The following is a 20,588-nucleotide window of genomic DNA, read 5'->3' on the forward strand; positions in this document are numbered from 1 at the left end:
GGTAGAAGGATGGTTTGTGGATGGGATGACCTTTCATTTTAGTTCCCACAGATGATGCCAATTGATAAAGATCAAAGCCGCTGAGGTCATAGGGACAACTTAGAAGACACGTGCAAGGGAAAAGGAGGTTAGAGGGTCCGAGGTGAGATTCCGTGCTTAGATCTCTAACGATAAAGTTAGAAAAGTTAAATTGTAGGACTGAGCAATAAATGAGGCCAAAAAGTCCTTAATGAATGTTCAACTAACCTTTATATATTTAAAGGACGCTTGTGCCAAATGAGACGTGTCAGAGTAGCATGGGACACCTAGAGCTCTCTAAAGGACACATGTTGCTCAAAGTAAAACACCTAGAGCTTGGTCAAGACACAAGCTATTTCTATGATGCCACACTACTTTTGCATGGTGAGGCCTCGAGAGCTCACTGATTGACATGCCAGGCATGCGTGATGAGGGCTCTTACTAGACATTGATTGATGGCTTGATGACGATAATGGCCCTACTAGGTGGAGTTGCTAGATGTGGCGGACAACGACGGTAGTCCTGCTTGATGGGCCACTAGGTAGCCTTATGATGTACACGTGGTGGAGCTTGGCCATGCATCCATTGGAGTAGCTCGGTTGGAGAGGTTGTGCTTCCTCGTGCTAAGAGCTTAGGTTGCATGCCGATCTTTCGAGTCAAACATCGGGCCATTACCTAGTGTCTCGTCGGTCTTACTGAAGTAGCTTGTCAAGTCCCCAACTTGTCACCAACAAACTGAGGTAATGTGGTTCTTGCTGCCTGAGGTAGACCTCGTGGCTATGAGGTGATGCTGGCTCTCTGAGGTAAGCCTTGATGACCACCACGTGTTCGAATCTTGTAGGGCCATATCCACCCCATAGGATCCATAATTGTTTATTCCAGAAGTACCCCTAACACTTTTTTGTATAGAAAAAAATGACCAAATAGAGAAAAATAGAATGCTTGTTTGTGTTTATTAGGGGCAAAAGTGGTATTTTTGTTTTTATTTTCTTTTGATTAAATCTATTTGAAAGATGTTAAGGTTAAAACTATCATTTTCCACTTTCATCTAGTAGAAGGTCGATCAAGTAAATTGATTTCAAATTAAGGGGATGTTTTAGTAAAATACAAACTATATGGTAGTTTTTGATAAATTTGTGAAACTACAGGGGTGTTTTAGTTAATGATCTAATTAAAAAGATTAATTTGAGAATTAATTGGAAGTTTGCGACCTGAGAGTGAGATATGAGCTGGAGGGTAGTTTAGTCCAATGATCTTCGTAGAAGAGGGAGGGGAAGGGGAGTGGTCTGAGCAAAAAGCGAGGTAGTGGCAATAGCGCTTCCCAAAAGCTCAAAGAAACCCCAATAAAACCTCCGAGTTCACATTTCCACACTTACGGCTGAGGCTCTGCAACTGCAAACCCCTAACCCTACAACTTTCTCTCTCGTATTCGATCCCAAGCTTCAGTTTCAATGGCGGCGATGCTGGTAATCTCCACCTTCTACATATCTCGCATTTTTCTCTAAAATGAGGGAGAAGAATATGTTCTGCGTGGATTTCAACTTCAGATTCTAAATATTCGTCTCTGATTTTTATGTTTGTATTTCTCTGTGCTTATGTATGTTGGTGTTTGTGTTGTTTTGGAATAAACAGCAACCCCAGATCATACTGTTGAAGGAAGGGACGGATACGTCGCAAGGGAAGCCACAACTGGTGAGCAACATCAATGCGTGCATGGTGGTGGCGGACGTGGTGCGAACTACGCTGGGTCCGAGAGGGATGGATAAACTGATCCACGATGACAAAGGTAACACTACCATTTCTAATGATGGAGCAACCATCATGAAACTGCTTGACATCGTTCATCCAGCCGCGAAGATTCTTGTCGATATCGCCAGATCTCAAGACTCAGAGGTATAATCACTAAGAAAATCCCTAATTGCTCATTTTCAAACACCTGGAGTGTTTACAGTTACTATTGTTCTTAGGTCGATTGGCTATTATAGGCTCATTTGTTGAGATGGATTTCTTCCAGTTGCTTATTACTACCATCATGATTATTCGTTGTTCAAGTTGGGTATCTCATATTAGGCTACTGCAAGTTTTTCTGAGCTTGGGTTACATATGATTGCTCTTTCCTCTACGGAGAGATACGACTTTAATGCTAACCTGGTCCGTCGTAAGGTCTATGACAAACTGTTGGCTTATACTTGAAGCACGTTCTACTGGTGCAACCTAGCTCCATGGGGTTCATCACGTTGTGCCAACGCCTCTAAGGGCGGTTCTCACTTGTCAATGTTATGAATGACAATGCACGAACCTATGGGATTTGTTTTGGTAAAGAGAAAGTATGGGGTTGAAGCGTTCAACCTTTGGTTTGTATGCAGGTAGGTGATGGAACCACTACAGTGGTCCTTCTTGCAGGGGAGTTTCTAAAAGAGGCCAAACCGTTTATTGAGGATGGAGTTCACCCTCAGAATCTCATAAGGAGTTACAGGACTGCATGCTCTCTGGTATACCAGTGTTTGCTCTTCCTTGATCAAGTGCATTTTCAAGCTAAACTGCTGACTTTGTATTGAGCTTTGCAATTTTTGTAACAGGCAATGAACAAGGTCAAAGAACTTGCTGCAAGTATAGAGGGAAAAAGCCTGGAAGAAAAGAAAAGCTTATTGGCCAAATGTGCAGCTACTACACTCTCCTCAAAGCTCATTGGTGGTGAAAAGGAGTTTTTTGCATCCATGGTTGTTGATGCTGTCATTGCTATTGGAAGTGACGATAGACTAAATTTAATTGGAATAAAGAAGGTACATCTCTCTCTCTCTCTCTGCACTGCCTGATACATCCTTGAAGTGTAGGCTTCTTCCCTCTAAAATCACTATTTTTACTGATTGTACAGTCACAATGTACAGAATCTTTTTATAGGCTAATAGTTAATGACTATACAGTCCCAGTGCACAGATTGTTGTGTACATGGTTGCTTTCTTTTTTTATGCCTTTACAGATCAATCTATGAAAGTATTGTGCATAGGTGCTTAGGTCCGTGTATAGAACAATTTTGATAAAAAGGCGAAGATTTTTCGTGTTATGTCCCTAGTTGAAACAGCAATAAGCAAGAATCAAGATTAAAAAATTATCAATGGTTTCACCAATAACCAAACAACAGTAATTTTCATATCAAGCACACTTCATCATCAATCACCTGCAAGAAATGCTTTCCAGTTTTCCATAGAGACTATGACAATTATTTCTTTAATATAATTGGCTACAAAGAGAAGTATCAGTGAAATCATTACAAATGACAGAAGCCGCAGAATATCTCAAAGAATCAAAATATATGAACCTCATAGACAGATATGAAGGGGGCAGAGCCCCTGTTTTCGTTTGCAATGGGGGAACCTGTTTCTGTTCACATAGGCAGATGAGAGAGGAGTTGGGGTGGGGGGGAAGGGGGAGGGAGAGGCTAGAGGCAGATGACAGAGGCACATAGGCTAGAGAAGCTAAATTTCTTGATATCTGTTTCCTTATTAAACCTTCAGTGATTAACAGTCCTTCCTCTTTTATGTGTTTTCCCTTCGAATCCTCAAGTTGATATTATATATGTCCAGGAGTCCATCCAAGGCAACCCAACAAGAGTTCCTTGTCGACTAGCCACCCGCTTATATGACCTTGACAACTATTACTAATGTCTGTTTTGTGCAAAAACAATAATGCAGCAGTAACTCCTTGTATTTCAAGGGGGGGGGTTACTTACAGAATCACTTTTTTGACACACCTTGTTGGGATGTACAAGAGATGCCTTACTTTAGATGATATGGGAGGAAACAGTTAATAGAATCTTAAAGACAACCAAACCCTACTATTGTACCCTACAGAAAAATTGTAAACAAAAATACCCTTGATGTCCAATTCAGTCCAAATCCAAAGACCATCTTTCTGCCATATCGGGACCTGTTGTAAGGCCTTCTTTCTAGAACAAGTCTTCAAGGGTGCTGATCGATTCCTATCAATAAATCAGCCAATAGGTTTGGCGGACATGCTGACAAGACAAGCTAATAGAAAACAAATTTATGGGGGGGTGGGGATTTCCCAAGGGGGGAAGTTTGTGATTATTTGAAACAAAACGAAAATGATGATGAGTAGCAGGAATAACCCATTTTAAGGGGTGTTAGGCACATCCTTGTACAATTGTCATTCTTTTTTTTTTTTTTTTCATTAAGCAATAATCTAGCCATTACTGATCATTTTTTTTGACACTCACCTTGTGGGGATGTACAATAGCTGCCTTACTTTAGATGATATGGGAAGAAACAACTAATAAAAACTTTAATGACAACATTCAGTCAAAGGAAGCACTAATAGAAAAGCATATCTGTGAAGGTAGCTCATTGAGTGAAGACCTTGGAGGTATTTCAGCACTTTTCTACTGACAATATCTTATGGAACTGTCAAAATATAGTGTATTGTATCCAAATTTGACAACAATTGCCAATCTCTATAATCAGATCTTGGTCCCTCAGCCATGAGTTGCATTAAGCTACACTTTGACCTTTTTTAGTTTGGGCAATCTGGGGATATTTGGAAACAGTGGTGTGTTTAAAGACATGGAGGGTAGTATCCTAGTGTTATTATCTATCCCTAATGGAATTGGGGATTCCCTTTGGGCAGAATTTGGTGGGTCTGCAAAGACTGAGGTTGGAGAAGCTCTTATAGTTAAGCAATCTGGTGGTGGGAAATGACTCTAAAGTAGTAGTGGGATGGTTCAAATAAGCCATTACAGGTCAATGGCTTTACAGACATGATACAAGAGAAGTTAAGAGGCTTTTGTTGGAGCTGGGAACATCTTTCATATGGAAACATAGATGAACTGATAGGTTTGGCGGACATGCTGGCAAGATGAGCTAATCGAAAACAAATCTATTGGGGGGGGGGGTTCCCAAGGGGGAAGTTTGTGACTATTTGAAATAAAGTGAAATTGATGATGAGTAGCAGCAAAATGTATTTTAAGGGTGTTAGGCACATTCTTGTACAAATATCATTTTTTTTTTCATTAAGCAATAAACTAACCATTACTGATAAAAAATCAGGCGGAGGGGGGGTTGCAACTCTTGAAAGAAACACATGTGTATATAATAAAATTTATTGGAGCACTTGGTTTGCATAGTTTATTGGTTCAATTGTGGGGGACTGGTTATTTAGGTTTTTAAGTTTTCATCCATCTGCCTAGTTGGCTGACAGGTGGTTCCTTTTTTTTTGTTTCTGAGGGTGACTTTTTAATGTTTATATGTTCTCTTGTAATTGATGAGATTCTGGAAGTGTCTTTACTGACTTGAAAAAGTTGATTTGGAGTCAAAGCATTTACTGATTTTGTTTTCTGCTGTAGGTTCCAGGGGGTAACATGCGAGACTCTTTTCTTGTAAAAGGTGTTGCCTTCAAGAAGACGTTTTCTTATGCTGGTTTTGAGCAGCAACCAAAGAAGTTTCTAAATCCAAAGATACTGTTGTTGAATGTTGAATTGGAGCTAAAGTCTGAGAAAGAAAATGCAGAGATAAGGTGGGGTTTTGTGGTTCCTCTCCGGTTGCATTTGATCCAAGGAATTGTTTCTATCTAATTGTTCTGGATTGTTCTTGCATCTTGCAGACTCTCAGACCCTTTACAGTATCAATCAATTGTTGATGCTGAATGGAATATAATCTATGACAAGTTGGATAAGTGTGTGCAGAGTGGGGCTAAAATTGTACTCTCAAGGCTGGCAATTGGTGATTTGGCAACACAGGTAACTTTTTCTGACTCTGCGAAGTATCTCATGTGCAGTTGAATTCCAATATTTGTTTTTGAGATTAAAAAAACAATAGAAATGTTGTTGTTATTATTATTATTATTATTTGCAAAAAGGTAAGTATATCAATATTTTGCAACTTATTTGTAACAATCTTAAATAGTTGTCAGGAATCTTTGAAACTAAATTTAACAATGGACATGCTTTATTTTCAGTTTATGCTTTCATTTGATCTCTTCCCTAATTTATTTATTTACTTTTCATTTTTTGATTGCTGATAAATATTGCGGTAAACTGAATCAGGATTGAAATATTTAGCTAATTTTCCAAGTTAACAGAGGTTGATTTGTAAGCATCCTAAAAACGTGCAAAGGATAGGTGTCATGTCAGGTGAAAATATCATGTTGGTTTTCTTTGCAGTATTTTGCAGACCGAGATATTTTCTGTGCCGGTCGTGTAACTGAGGAGGATCTGCAACGTGTTGCTGCAGCAACTGGTGGAACTGTACAGACTTCTGTTAACAACATCATTGATGAGGTTTCTGTCTTGTCTTTCCTTGACCTTGATATTATTATTTTAATCCCCAAGCTATGTTTTCAGTAACGGCATGAATATATGAAAGTAAAATGTATCACTTTTGGGCTTCAAATTGAACATTTTTTTTCTACTAGGTTTTCTAAGCATCTTATTTTTCTTTCATTTCATTCCAACTGAAGTGTGAGAATTGATTGTAAAGGTTCTGGGGTCCTGCGAGCTCTTTGAGGAAAGACAAGTTGGAAATGAACGATTTAATATATTCAGTGGATGCCCATCTGGTCAGACAGCGACTATTGTTCTTCGTGGTGGAGCTGATCAGGTCTGTTAATATTTTTGAAACAACACCTTATAGTGCCTGCAGTCTCCACCTTGTTGATGTTGATTGAGATATCTGATTTTCATCATTTTCCAGTTCATTGAGGAAGCTGAGCGGAGTCTACATGATGCCATTATGATAGTAAGAAGGGCTATAAAGAACTCTACTGTTGTTCCTGGTGGCGGCGCCATAGATGTATATAACATTCCATTACTTTTTAGGCACTTAGTTTGGTAGTTATGTGGATGATTGAGGACTTACAGATTGAATCTTTTATTCTTTTGGCAGATGGAGTTAAGTCGGTACTTGAGGCAGCATGCACGGACAATAGCCGGAAAGGCTCAGCTTTTTATAAATTCCTATGCGAAAGCACTTGAGGTAGGTGCTATGGTGCTTTAATGTGACTCCTTGTGAATCTGGTATTGTCCTTACTCCCACCTGTGAGGAGAGATTTTAATACCCATTATGTCAACCAATACATTACTTCAACTCTCATTGTTCACTTTTCTGTTCTTTTAATTAGAACATCTAGCTTGGTGAAGTGTAAGAGACTTTGCCAAGTTATAACCATTTCAGTTTCATAGTTTTCACTTATAGTGCTGGTATGAATTATGTGTAATGGCTTTCAAAGAGGATTACCAAGTCTATTTGAATGTGAGAGTAGTTCCAGAAAGGGTAAAATTGAAAATAGCACATTTGGCCCTGGTTATTGATGAGCTTTAAAGGGGTCAGAACGAATGATTTAATGAGAAGATGGCCCGATTACAGCAGAAGTGTCGAGAAGACAAAAAAAAGGTGAAAATTTGATTCCTCCATAAGTTGGTGGACTAAAATTAAATTATGATAGATGTATCATTGGTAATCTCACGGTGTTTCAGGCATCAGTGGGGTGATTAGGGATGAATAAGGCCATTTAAGGCTTAACTTCTCTTGTCCAGTAGGGCTTGGTAACTCCCTAGGGGCAGAATTGGTGGTGGAATACAAGGGTTAAAGCTTGCAAGTGGTTAACTGGAAGAATTTAATTGTAGAAGGAGACTGAAAAGTGGTAACCTCTTGGCTTTGCACGGGAAAGGAGGTACTATGGAAATTCAGATTCTCAGTTAGGGAGGCTCAACCCTTGGGAAGAAATTTGCTTGTTTGGATGGACTCTGAGGAGTGCTTATGAGATGGCTGATGACCTAGACAAATCAGGAACAACAAGGCAATCTTTAGACTGGGGTTGTCTGGGACTTGGGATCACATTGTAAAAGCTTTTTACTGACTACACTTGAGAAAGCCTGGTCAGCTTGCTTCCATATTTGTTTTGCACCTGCTATCCAACTTTGGATGGCAAGGCTTCCTTTAAAATGACTGCAAATTTTGGTTAACCTTGTCTCAAAAAAATGATTGCACATTTTTTAAATAGTAACTGACAAGTTCATTTTGTTGATTATTAAAAAGAAACAAATAAACTAAAGAGAGAAAGAAAAAGTATGACACACTTCTCAAGTTGTAAATCATTCCATCTTGTTGGATACATGCTCTAAGGCTGAGCTTTGAATACTTGAAAAGTAATGGGCAGCTGATAAATATCTCTTTTTTTGACCTACCTAAATATTTGGATTTTGGAATATGGTTACCATCATGCCTTAATTTCCTAGATGCTTCATTTTTCTCATTTTCATGATTATGATGCATATTGTTGCTGCGCGGGTTAGCCGAGGGCAACAAGGTAAATTCACTCGTCGAGTTTTGAGCGGTAGCCGATGACCTCGGGGCCTCGGAAGAGGTTGACTGAAGGCGAGGACAGCAAACCGAGAGGACTATGGTAGCCGAGGTCTGCGGGTTGAGGCGAAGTCCTTGGTGATCTGAGATACTGCAAGACAGGGAGTGTCAGAGACCTCGGGGTGGATACCCGAGGCAGAGGCTTCGACGCTCAAGTTAGTACGAGGTATGAAGCAGGGGAGAGTGTAAAAGTGCTCCTGGAGAGAGTCTTCGGATGCACCAAATCTCCCTTAATTAATGCTAGGTAGACAACGTAGGTACAAGAAGTAAATGAGTGAGTGATGTTGGAGTTACTCTGTTCTAGCCCCTTTTAAGGGGCAGTACCTCTTATTTATACTTGAGCATGCTGGTGGTAGGTGAAAATGAACGCCTCGGATGAGAGCCGTACGAGGTCAGGCTGCAGGCCCTGGTGGTATGCCAGATAGTTATGTGATTGGCTCCATACGAAGGCAGCAAGGTTTCCTCCTACTGTCGCTGACGTTACCAGACGTTAGTGGGCTGGGCCTCCCAACCCTATGTGGGCTAGGCCAAGCTAACCCACATCACTTGCCCCCCCACACCCGAGACCGAGGTGAGGCCTCGACTTTTGCCCGTAATGAGGGTAATAATCGAAGTGAGGCTTCGACTTCGGTCATTGGGAGTAGTGGTCATTATGCCTTCGGATTCGTTAGCAAAGGGGTGTCATGCAATGGTGTCGTCTTCGCCGTTCGTGCCGCCACTCTTTGGTTTGGAAGTGCGAGCAATGTGGATGCCTCGGCTTGGTGGGGGTGTCACGTATCCCGCGCGGGCAGGTCACGCTAGCGGGGCTTTCGTGTGGGGGACGATCGTCTTAGGAGTCTTGTATTTGCCGGGTTGAACAGTCTGCCCGGTGGTCCTTTCGGTTCGTTTGGTGGGTTTCCGCGGGTAATCTTCGCGGTCCACCTGGCGTCGTTTCGCCTTCCTAGGGCATGTGCTAGGAGGAGTGGTGAGGCTGGTTCGCAGGAGCGGGGTGCTCTCGCATCCGTTGGATTTGCGCCGATTTGAACTGTTGCTTCGGGTGTCGTTTCGTCTTCCGAGGGCCTGCGCTAGGTGGCACATCATAGTAGGATGGTATCAGTAGATTAGTTTTAGTTGTTGAATTTAGAGAAATCTAGGCCGTTCATTTTTCTTTAAATAGGGGCCCTGGTAGTGGCTTTCTTCTCCATTTGAACCTAGACGCCCTTGCTCTTGAGTGAACGCAGCTCCCCAACTCTAAAGTCTCTAGAACTTTTTTACTACTTCCCTTCGGGACATTCCACCCTATTTTAGGTAATCTTAACATGTCGTTTTTAGACTCTGGTTCCGAGTGCCATGAAATCCCGAACATCTCGGGAGGGAGCTCTTCTACAACCCCCTCTCCCTTGTCTTCTCTAGGTTCTTTAGTTGTAGTCCCCCATCGACGGGAGGTGGCCGTTTTGAGGGAGAGGTTAGCCTTGGGGGGTGCCGAGGGCAGTCATCGGGGAAATGACTCTCCCCATGAAAGCGCCGCCTTGACATCGCCGAGGGAGCTTGAGGGGTCTCCTCTCTCCGAGGGTGATGCTGTGGAACTTGTCGCCGGACCAGTAGAGGGAGTGTTGCCCGAAGAGTGGCTGATGCTGGTGTCCCACGTTCGGAGATGAGATATCTCCTTAGACGTGTGCCAGGTCAAATCTCTGGCGAAGAGATTCCATATTATACCTTGGTCTTACAGCCCGAGGGTCCCCGATGTGGGCGATAGGCTGTGGCCCCCCAAGGAGGGGGAAATCTGTATTTACCAGCATTTTTTAGAGTCTGGCCTTAGGTTTCCCCTCCCAACCTTGATCTTGGAGCTACTGGAGTGGTATGTCATCACTATCAGCCAACTCATGCCCAACGCCCTCCGGACCATCGTGGCGATGATGGTATGGGCTCGACTCAAGGGTGTGGAGCTGACGTTGAGTCTGTTTCATGCCATGTTCGTGTTGAGGAAGCATGCTTCCGTGTTCAACATGTACTACTTCCACCCGAGGAGAGGGAAGCCAGTGCACAACCCCTCGTCCATTCATGGGTGGAAGGATGAGTTCTACGTCTCCTATCTCGCGGGCTGGCGCTTCAGGTCCGACTGGGGGGAGGCCTGCGTCATCGTTAAAAGATGTCCCCCACCGCTCCGAGACAAAGAGGCTGCTGCAGTAGCTCATCTACTTGTGACGGGGACATTCCAGGCGAAGCCGTTGGTGGAGGAGGAGGTCCCCCTAGTCATCGGCGGGATTAGCCTAGCCTCCCTCAATAGGAGAGATTCTGTGGTTAGTGTGTCTTCCACGTTCTTTTTTTTTTCTTTTTACTGATATGCTAACTGATTTCCTTTGCTGTTTTGCAGAAGTGTCAACGGACGTCAAGGAATGCTTGTTGGCGAAGGCTCGGGCGAAGTAGACCAGGAAGAAGGCCGGAGGACAGACGCCGAAGAGGCTCGACGACGAAGCTACCCCTTGCCTTGGTGAAGGGGGGAGATTCGTAACTACCCGCCACGGGGAAGCAGTCGATGGTGGCATCGAAGAAGACGGTGGAGGTGTTGAAGAAGCCCACCACCGGGGGAGAGGTGCCGAAGAAGCCCACTACCCGGGAAGAGGCGTCGAGGAGGACCATGGAGGGGCTCGAGGCGAGAAAGAAGAGGTCCGCTACTGACACGCCGAGGGAGGAACCCCCGCGGAAGCTTGCCTACACTGATAGGCAAGCCGAGGAGGTGGTGCGGAGGTCTGCGCCTGGGGAGTGCCCATCCGGGCCTTCGTCAGCCCCTCCATTGGTACAAGACGCCTCCGAGAGGACCGAAGGGGCTGGTAAGACTTTCCGCCCTCAATGGCAGCTTTGAGAGGGGGACTCCATCTGTGATGAGGGGGTTAGCCAGGAGCTAGTCAGCGGATCCATCCTGCCGAGGGATTGCTATTGCCTTCTGCAAAGTGACCCCAAGTTTATTTATGGCTAGGGCCTGTATCACTTGGACGAGGTAAGACGTTATTCAATATTTCATCATGTATATGTTTTTATTTTTTATTTTCGCTGACTGGTTTTGTGGCAGACCTGTCTGCACTTCGTTAGTTTGGGGGACCGAACAAGGCTAGCCATGGGTTGCGCCGACAAAGCCGAGAAGGAGAAGAAGGCTGCGGAGAAGTTCCAAAGGGAAAGGGAGAAGCTCCAGAAGTCAGTTGCCGTTGCCGAGAAGCACTAGAAATTTCGAAAGGCGCTTCTGGACGATAATTGCTTTGGGATCGTCTTGAGGCTCAGCAATGGCTCTCCAAAGAGCAAAGGGAGCGGGTGCAGCTGGAGGGCATCATCACTGAGGCGAAGAGACGAGCCACCGAGGCTGAAAAGAGAGCTCCCAAGGTAGAGGAGTCAAAGAAGGCAGCGACCGAGGCAGTGGAGGTGTACAAGAAGTCTTCCGACTACCTGGATGCGCTGGCGGAGTATGCTTCATCCTACCTCGACGGCACTGAAGATACCAAGAAGGCACTCCTGCTGGTGTTGCCAGACTTTGATGTTGAGGGACTGGAAGTGATCCCTGACGCTCCTGTCGAGGCCCAACCAGTCGAAGACACCGTTCCTGCCAATGACAAGGCACATGCGTAGACTTCCCCTTTTCTTTTTTATTCAATTGCTGTAATACTTGCCATCTGTTATGTTGTTTTTGATTTTTTTTGAAGGCAATATAAAATTTTGTAAAGGCTGTACAAGACCAACATTGAATAGTGAATGAAGCCATTTTTGTGTATACTGTATTTCGTGCATGTTGTCTCTGTGTTTCGTGCATGTTGTCTCCTCCCTTGGATCCGAAGCGTTGGTTGGCCAATCTCCGCTGGGATCACTGCTTCCGTGTTGTAGGTCAGGCCAAAAGGGGTTTCTCCCGTTGTTGTCCAAGGTGTGTCTTGGTACGCCCAGAGGGCGCTATGTAGTTTGTCGGCCCACAATACTTTAGCTCTATCCAGCCTGGTCTTTAATTCGTCCAGGATGGTTCTGTTTGTGACCTTGGCCAGGTCATTTGTTTGGGGGTAGCCCACTAGGTGTACTGTTGCCTGATGCCAAAGGAGGTTCACCATTCTCGGAATTTAGCGTCATCGAACTGTTTTCCGTTGTCCGTGACCAGCATATGGGGGAGGCTGAAGCGACAAATAATGTTATTCCAAAAGAAGTTCTGAATTGCCCGTGCAGTGATAGTGGCTAGGGGTTTAGCCTCCACCCATCTAGTGAAGTAATCCACGGCAACGACGAGGTACTTCTTGCCTCCCGTTGCCTGAGAGAAGGGGCCGAGGATGTCCATCCTCCACTTGGCGAAGGGCCAGTGGCTGCTGAGGGCCGAGAGGGTGGTGGCTGGTTGATGGTAGAGGTTGGTATGTCTTTGATTCTGATCACATTTCCACACCAGCTCTGCCGCATCCTTGTGAAGTGTCGGCCAGAAATACCCTTGCCTTAATGTTTTCTGGGCTAGGGTCTGGCCGTCGAGGTGATTGCCGTAGATGCCTTCGTGAATTTCCCAGAGCACGTACTGACCCTCCTCCCTGCGGAGGCATCGGAGGTAAGGCAAAGTGAAGGACCTCCTATACAAATTTGTTTCTAGCAAAGTGTAGTGCGTTGTCTGTCATCGAAGTTTGCGGGCTTTGTTCCTGTCATCGGGTAGCCTTCCTGTCAGTAGGAAGTCGATGATAGGATCCATCCAAGACGGTTTGGCCTCTACGGGTAGGATTTGAATGTCCTCTATGGAGGGCCGAGCTAATCTTTCCACGCACACAGTGTGGCCGAGGGCCGCATCCGAGGTGCTCGCCAATTTAGAGAGGGTGTTGGCTTTTGAGTTCTCGGCTCGCGGGACTTGTTGCAGAGAGAAGCGTTGGAAGTGGCGGGCTAACTCTTGAACTTCGGCGAGATATTTAGCAGTGCTTTGTTCTTTGGCCTCATACTCGTCGTTGACTTGATTCACCACTAGTTGCAAGTCGCTGAGGACTTCGACGTGCTTGGAGCCGAGGTCTCGGGCGAGCTGCAACCTCGCCAAGAGGGCTTCGTACTCGGCTTCGTTGTTTGATGCAGGGAACTCGAACCTCAGCGCATATTCTATGACGGCATCGTCGGGGGTAAGGAGAATGAGGCCCGCTCCACTCCCCTTGGCGTTGGATGAACTGTTGACAAAAAGTCTTCATGCCGGGGGGACCTCCTCGGCCGGTTGTGCTTCTTCTAGCTCATCTTCACGAACCCAGCCGAGGGGCCTATTGAAAGTGCTTTCTTTTACGAAGTTAGCCAAGGCTTACGCTTTGATCATGGGCCTCGACTGGTATTGTATGTCAAACTCCGATAGTTCTATTGCCCACTTAATCAGGCGTCCCAAAGTCTCTGGCTTGGTGAGGACGACCCTTAGGGGCTGGTTTGTCAGGATCATTATGGAGTGAGCTTGGAAATACGACTTGAGCTTTCTGGCCGAGGTGACGAGGGCGTAAGCTAGCTTTTCCACTTCGGGGTACTTGTTGACATAGTATACATGCCTCTGAACTCTGTCATCTTTCACTGGGACTGAGCTGACGGCCTCGTCTCCGACTAATAGGTACAAATACAGGGTTTCCTCTGATACTGGCCAAGTGAGGAGCGGGAGTGAGGCGAGATATGGCTTGAGCTCGTTGAAGGCACGTTGGCACTCTTTCGTTCACTGGAAATCTTTCAGCTTCTTGATGGCGCGAAAGAAGGGAAGGTAGCGGTCTGCCAACTTCAACATGAAGCGGTTGAGGGCGGCTATCCTGCCGGTAAGTCTTTGAGTCTCCTTTACTGACCGGGGGCCTGCCATGTCTAGTATGGCCTGTACCTTGCTCGGGTTGGCTTCAATGCCCCTTTGAGTGATGACAAAGCCTAAGAATTTCCCCGATGTAACCCCGAAGGCACACTTGCTCAGGTTGAGCTTCATGTTGAATTTACGTAGAGTATCAAAGGTTTCGGCCAAGTCCGAGGTGTGCGCTTCGGCCTTCTAGCTCTTCACCACCATGTTGTCCACGTAGGCTTCGACGTTCCTCCCCATTTGATTCTTGAAAATTTTGTTGACAAGGCGCTGGTAAGTGGCCCCTGCATTCGTAAGGCTGAACGACATTACCTTGTAGCAATACATGTCGTGCTTGGTGATGAAAGATGTCTTCTCTTCGTCGTCGGGGTGCATCTGGATCTGGTTGTACCCGGAGAAGGCATCCTTGAAGCTGAGTAGTTCATACCCTGTAGTGGTGTCAACGAGGTGGTCTATCCTCGGCAAAGAAAAACTGCCCTTCGGGCAGGCTCGGTTAAGGTCAGTGAAGTCAATACAGATCCGTCATTTCCCATTAGCTTTCCTTACCAAAACCACATAAGACAGTAAGTTGGGGTAATGTACCTCACGGATGAAGCCAACGTCGAGTAGCTTATCAACTTCCTCTCCTATGGCCTTCCATCATTCCGGTGCAAAGTTCCTCTTCTTTTGCCGAACTGGCTTAGAGCTCGGGTTCACGCTCAGCCTGTGAGTAATGACTGAAGGGTCAATTCCGGGCATGTCAGCGGCGGACCAAGCAAAGACGTCAGCGTTAGTTCTGAGGAAACTTACTAGTTTGGATAGGCATTCAAGGGGGAGGTTGAACCCGACGCGGACTGTCCTTTTTGGGGTTGACTCATCTAGGAGAACCGAGACGAGGTTGTCAGCTGGTTGGCCTCGGCTCGTTGGTTCTTCTTGGGGGTCGAGGCCCTCTAGTGATAAGGCCTCCTTATTCTTTCCTTTTAGCGCCACCACGTAGCATTTGCGGGCGATCTGTTGGTTCCCACGAACGACTCCGACGCCGTACTCGGTGGAAAACATAAGTGCCAAATGATAAGAGGACATGGCTGCCCCTAGTGCATGAAGGGTTGGTCTTCCCATTATTGTGTTGTAGGGAGAGGCAACCTTTGCCACTAGGAACTCATGCATCCAAGTCACCTAGTGTGGCGCTGTCCCTACTGTGATGGGTAGGGTAATCTTTCCTTTTGGCATGGTGACGTTGCCGGAGAAGCTGACGAGGGGAGCGTTAGCTGGCTGGAATCGCTTTGGCGCGTGCTTCATTCTCTTATAGGTGTTGTAAAAAATGATATCGATTGACGATCCACTATCCACTAAGATCTTCTTCACCATAAAATTGGAGATGATGGCTGCGACCACGAGGGCATGTGGACAACTTGGCCTTTGTGAAGAGTTCGGGTACTGCTTTTTCGAGTCGAGGCCGAGGCTCCACCCGAGGCCATGCCCCCGTTGACAACGCCTACCACTTGCTGGTGTTGGTGCTGTTGTTGTTGGGATGACGAGGCGCTGTCCTCTCCTCCGACAAACTCCTTGAGGCGTCCTCGGCAAATGAGGGACACTATTTCATTCTTTAGATCGTAACAGTCCTCGGTGTCATGCCTGGTGCCGCGGTGGTACTTGTAGTACTTCGTAGGGTTCCCCCTCTTGGGGTTCCGCTTTAGTTTCATTGACCACTTCCTGAGCTTCTCTTCCCCTATTTGCATCAGTATCTGGGTGCAGGTGGAGTTAAGTGGCATGTAATCCTTGTAGGCCAAGGTGGCGAGCTTCTTGTTGTCTTTGCCACCATTGTTGCCAGGGTGGCGTTGGTCTCCACCTTTCCTCTTCTTCTCCGGGGGTCCGTCGTGGCGCTTGGTTGCTCTTTCTTGGTCGTCCCTGGCCGAAGCCTCTTCGACCGCAATGTATTTTTGGGTTTTTTTGAGGAATTTGAGTTTAGTCTTCTGCGGGGTCTTGGTAACCGAGCACTTGAGAGCTGATCTGGGGCGGAGTCCGTTGATGGCCGCGTGCATGGAGACCATAGGGTCGAGGTCTTGCACTTCGAGCTCTTTTTTCTCGAACCGGTTGATGTAAGACCGCAGACTTTCACCCGGCTCCTGTTTGAGCGACAGCAGAGAGACTATGCTCTTCTGGCATCGTTTGTTGTTGATGAAGCGGGCGAGGAACAGAGTTGTAAATTGCTCCCACGAGCTGATTGACCGAGGAGGAAGGCTGGAGAACTAGCGGCGAGCGGCCCCCCTGAAGGTAGCCTGGAAGGTGCGGCACATCAAGGCGTCGGAATGGCCATATAGTATCATGAGCGCCTTGAAACCCTCCAGGTGGTCATCGGGGTCAGTGCTTCTGTCGTACGTCTCCAGTGTGGGAGCCTTGAAGTGTGGGGGGAGAGGCTCTGAGATGATTTCTTGGGTGAATGCGTCCATGCGACCGGCGGAGTCGCCGTGACCGGTTGAGGCATCGGCTCGGACTCTCGAATACTTTGAGACAGGGTCGCGCGCTCTTCTATGAGTGCGACGGTCATTCAGAACGTCCCTGAGGTCTGAGACGGGAGGTGGAGTGGGATGGCATCGGCTCTCGCCTTGGGAGCAAACTCCAGGGCGGCCGAACTACCTACCATCGTCCTGGGGGACCTCCCTACGACGGCGGTGGTGCTACTCCGAAGATTGATGACAGTCTTCGGATTGAGCGGGCACACTCTCCCTTCGGCTAGGAGGACAAATATTCCTTCGAGGTGAGTTGGTGAGGCGATTATTGCCCGATTCTGACGGTTCGGCCAACGGATTACCGTGGCCAAGGGCCGGTACCTCGATGTTCTCGCATCGGCCCTAATCCTCTGACACCCCAGCGGGGCGGTCGCCTTGAGAGGGACCTCCTGCTCGAGGGAGAACTTCTTCCATTCGTTGGGTGAGGCGGTCCAAGCGATTGAAGATGGCTTGAAACTGTTCGTAGGTAACCAGGTTTGGATTGTTCCTAGCTCTCCTCACCATGACTTCCGAGCTTAAAGGGGTTTTGGATCTAGAGTGTTATTATTGTTTATCCTGGAGTGGGGGTCGTCTTAGAAACCACGTTCCCACAGACGGCGCCAATTGTTGTCGCATGAGTTAGCTGAGGGCAACAAGGTAATTTCACTCACCGAGTTTTGAGCGGTAGCCAAGGACCTCGAGGCCTCGGAAGAGGTTGACCGAAGGCGAGGACAGCAAACCGAGGTGAAGTACTCCTTCCGAGAACTATGGTAGCCGAGGTCTGTGTGTCAAGGCGAAGTCCTTGGTGATCTGAGATACTGCAAGACAAGGAGTGTCAGAGACCTCAGGGTGGATATCCGAGGCAGAGGCTCCGACGCTCAAGTTAGTATGAGGTATGAAGCAGGGGAGAGTGTAAAAGTGCTCTTGGAGAGAGTCCTCGGATGCACCAAATCTCCCTGAATTAATGCTAGGTAGACAACGTAGGCGTAGGAAGTAAATGAGTGAGTGATGTTGGAATTACTTTGTTCCAGTCCCTTTTAAGGGGCAGTTACTTCTTATTTATACTTGAGCATGCTGGTGGTAGGTGAAGATGAACGCCTTGGATGAGAGCCGCACGAGGTCAGGCTACAGGCCTTGGCAGTATGCCAGATAGTTATGTGATTGGCTCCGTACGAAGGCAGCAGGGCTTCCTCCTACTGTTGCTGATGTTAGCAGACGTTAGTGGGCTGGGCCTAGCTAACCCACATCCATAACGAGTCTTGTTGAAAATCAAATAGCCTCCAAAAACTTAGTAATGCGCATATAAGAGTATATTTATTTGTGACATTGCATCCATACTGTGACATGTTTCCAGTTTTAGATAGTATCATAGCGAAGGTGCAGCCTTGAAGAATTCTCCATGCACATCCCTAGGGTAATGATTATCTTAGTTCAGGGTAATGTATTGCACAATTGCATAGCTAAAATGTAGTATTCCGTATTAATCAGAATCATTGTAAAATTAGCAATAATCAGGTTAAAATTTTAATAAACAAATATTATTAGCAATTTTGTGACAACTCCATCTCGAGTTATTCTGCAACTATGGTTGAGGAAGGCCTAAAGCACTTACGTGCCAAGTCTGGTCTACAGATGAATAGAAGTCCTCATGGTGTGCTTGAGGGATTTGCTGCCAATATTAACCACTTCCCATATCACAACAGTGATGGGAAAGTAATATGTTGACTTTAGTAGGGCTTTATCTAGTATCCTTAATCATGATATTCATCAAAGTTGGCTTCTTCTACATATCTCTCAGTTCTATAAGCAATATAGGGCATCATCCCCTCTCTCTATGTCAGACCAGGGGCTCTACCTCTTTATTCGTTCATTTTTCCCTTCGGAAATCACTTTGTGTAAGTTGTTCCTTTTTTCCTTTCTAACTGCGTGCAGACAAGGATAGGGGCTCCACCCCCTTATTTTTTTTCCGTCCACAATTAACTCTCTCATATATGCACATAAATGCATTCTTTGATTTAGCATGCCCACAAGCACATGGATATTCTGTGTATTCCATGTAATGTGCTCTTTGCATCAAAGAATAAGCCCTCTACCCTTGGTTCTTTTTTCTCATAGGCTGATGTTGCTTCTATTCTACTCTTGAGATTTATTTTCTTTATGTTAGATCACTTTTAATGTCAATGAGCTAACTCTAAAAAAATAATAAAAAAACCTAGGCAAATTCATAAAAAAAACCTTAGCAAACAAAGTAAAACTAACCGGATTTTTTATATAAAAAATCATTGCCTAGACAATGCCTAGGTGAGTGTCTTGTCTAGTTGTGGCAACAAGATGCTCACCTTTTCCCAAGTGTTCCTTTGGTACTTCGTCAACCATAGTGTTCTACTTTATCTTTCAATTTGGATGGTGGGTCCCTACCAAATTATGGGGCCATTATGTGAACCTCTGCAATTTATAGTTGAAAATACGTTTAAATTAAATAATTTCATTAATAGGGCTTAACATTATATAATCATGGTTTTTGAGCTTTCCTGGCTTAGTTGCTTGTGATAAACTTATTCTCGTTGCTCATGCCATCATCTTGTTTCAGGTTATTCCACGGCAACTTTGTGATAATGCTGGCTTTGATGCAACTGATGTGTTGAACAAACTTAGGCAGAAACACGCTCTTCCATCTGGTTAGTTCTTTTTTCAGGAATATGCTGAATGGGGCCAACTAGAAGTGCAAAAGTCAGCTTGATTAAATGACCATAGCCACCCAATGTGTAAACTAAATAGATGCAATTACCAGGATGGTTAATGTCATCCTCAAAATTGCTTTAATTGGCTAGATGTTGGACCACCCTTTTTACTAACATAGCCAGATGCTTACAATTCTTATCTCAGGTGAGGGTGCACCTTATGGGGTAGATATTAATACTGGTGGAATTGCGGATTCATTTGCTAACTTTGTTTGGGAGCCTGCAGTTGTGAAGGTATGAGTGTATGACTGCTCGTTTTTATCTTGTTTATTGTTGATTTATTTGTGGTCACCTTTTCTTTTCTTTTTCTTGTCATCATATCTTTTCTGTTGACCACATGAATCTTCTATTTCAGATAAATGCTATAAATGCTGCTACCGAGGCAGCTTGCCTTATTTTAAGTGTTGATGAAACTGTGAAAAACCCTAAGGTAATGTTAACTTCGTTTTAAGAGGAAAAGCCACTTAGTTTTAAAGAATTTTAGTTTGTTTTAATTTTTCTTTCATTATCAATAGTAAAAAGGCATTTCTTCAGTTCTGAGCATCATTTTTGCTACTAAAAAGTCGAAAATACTTTTTATCTTTGTCATTGCCCCTTTCCCAGTTAGTGGGTTCCCTTATGGTCTTCATTGTGTTATTTCGTAGTTGTTAATGTACCATATACACCATGTGGATTTTTAAGATTTGAATTGTTAACCATTATGGCTTCCATTTAACTTGCCAATGCAGTCGGAGAGTGCACAGGGAGAGGCTGCTGCAAGTGCTATGGGTGGTCGAGGACGTGGAGCTGCTTTCCGTGGCCGCGGCCGAGGCATGCGCCGGCGATGAGTTTGTCAAAGTTAATTGTTATAGAGGTTGCAAGAGATTTCTGTAAGATAAATGGTTTTGAGTCTCTTTTCGTTTTATGTTCTCATTTGATCTGTTCTTGTAAGCTATGAACATACCAAACAGTGAGCATGAGTTGGGAAACACATCTGGTGGACTTTGGTAGCTAACTGGTCTCTCCCTCTCTCTAAAAAGTCATTCAACTGGTCATTTGAGTTTGATTTTGTAACACAGTAGCAGATCGGATAAGATATTTTGTAGTGAGAAACGTATTCTGAGAGGAACTTGAACTGGCGACGGGCCTGTGGCCACTCGTTTCTTAAACTACCTTATGGTTTTAGCTAATTAACTAAGTGTACCCTTAGTGTTTGAAAATTGACTAGCCC

General features: G+C 45.3%; 1 protein-coding gene and 1 long non-coding RNA gene across 2 annotated transcripts; both read left to right on the forward strand.

Annotated features, from left to right (window-relative positions):
• The first annotated feature begins 1,266 nt into the window (after nt 1-1,266).
• LOC148849337 (T-complex protein 1 subunit eta-like) lies at nt 1,267-20,577 on the forward strand. The gene is made up of 14 exons (XM_088950409.1): nt 1,267-1,484; nt 1,651-1,911; nt 2,385-2,510; nt 2,598-2,801; nt 5,378-5,547; nt 5,635-5,770; nt 6,194-6,310; nt 6,510-6,629; nt 6,723-6,821; nt 6,915-7,004; nt 19,228-19,315; nt 19,524-19,612; nt 19,734-19,808; nt 20,107-20,577. Exons 1-14 carry the CDS (start codon nt 1,470-1,472, stop codon nt 20,203-20,205), a joined length of 1,689 nt encoding a protein of 562 aa, XP_088806535.1. The 5' UTR covers nt 1,267-1,469; the 3' UTR covers nt 20,206-20,577.
• LOC148849338 (uncharacterized) lies at nt 10,744-12,129 on the forward strand. The gene is made up of 2 exons (XR_016100891.1): nt 10,744-11,367; nt 11,440-12,129. It is a non-coding gene; the product is annotated as an uncharacterized LOC148849338 (long non-coding RNA).
• Nucleotides 20,578-20,588: the final 11 nt, after the last annotated feature.

Source organism: Nelumbo lutea, chromosome 6, assembly GCF_056320005.1.
Source record: "Nelumbo lutea isolate HS-2025 chromosome 6, American lotus-T2T, whole genome shotgun sequence".
NCBI lineage: Eukaryota > Viridiplantae > Streptophyta > Magnoliopsida > Proteales > Nelumbonaceae > Nelumbo > Nelumbo lutea.

Bases quoted from the DNA above. Each gene is read 5' to 3' on its own strand.
- LOC148849337 (XM_088950409.1), top strand. The intron at 5,548-5,634 runs GTGGGGTTTTGT...TGCATCTTGCAG, and splicing joins AAAGAAAATGCAGAGATAAG to ACTCTCAGACCCTTTACAGT. The intron at 7,005-19,227 runs GTAGGTGCTATG...ATCTTGTTTCAG, and splicing joins CCTATGCGAAAGCACTTGAG to GTTATTCCACGGCAACTTTG.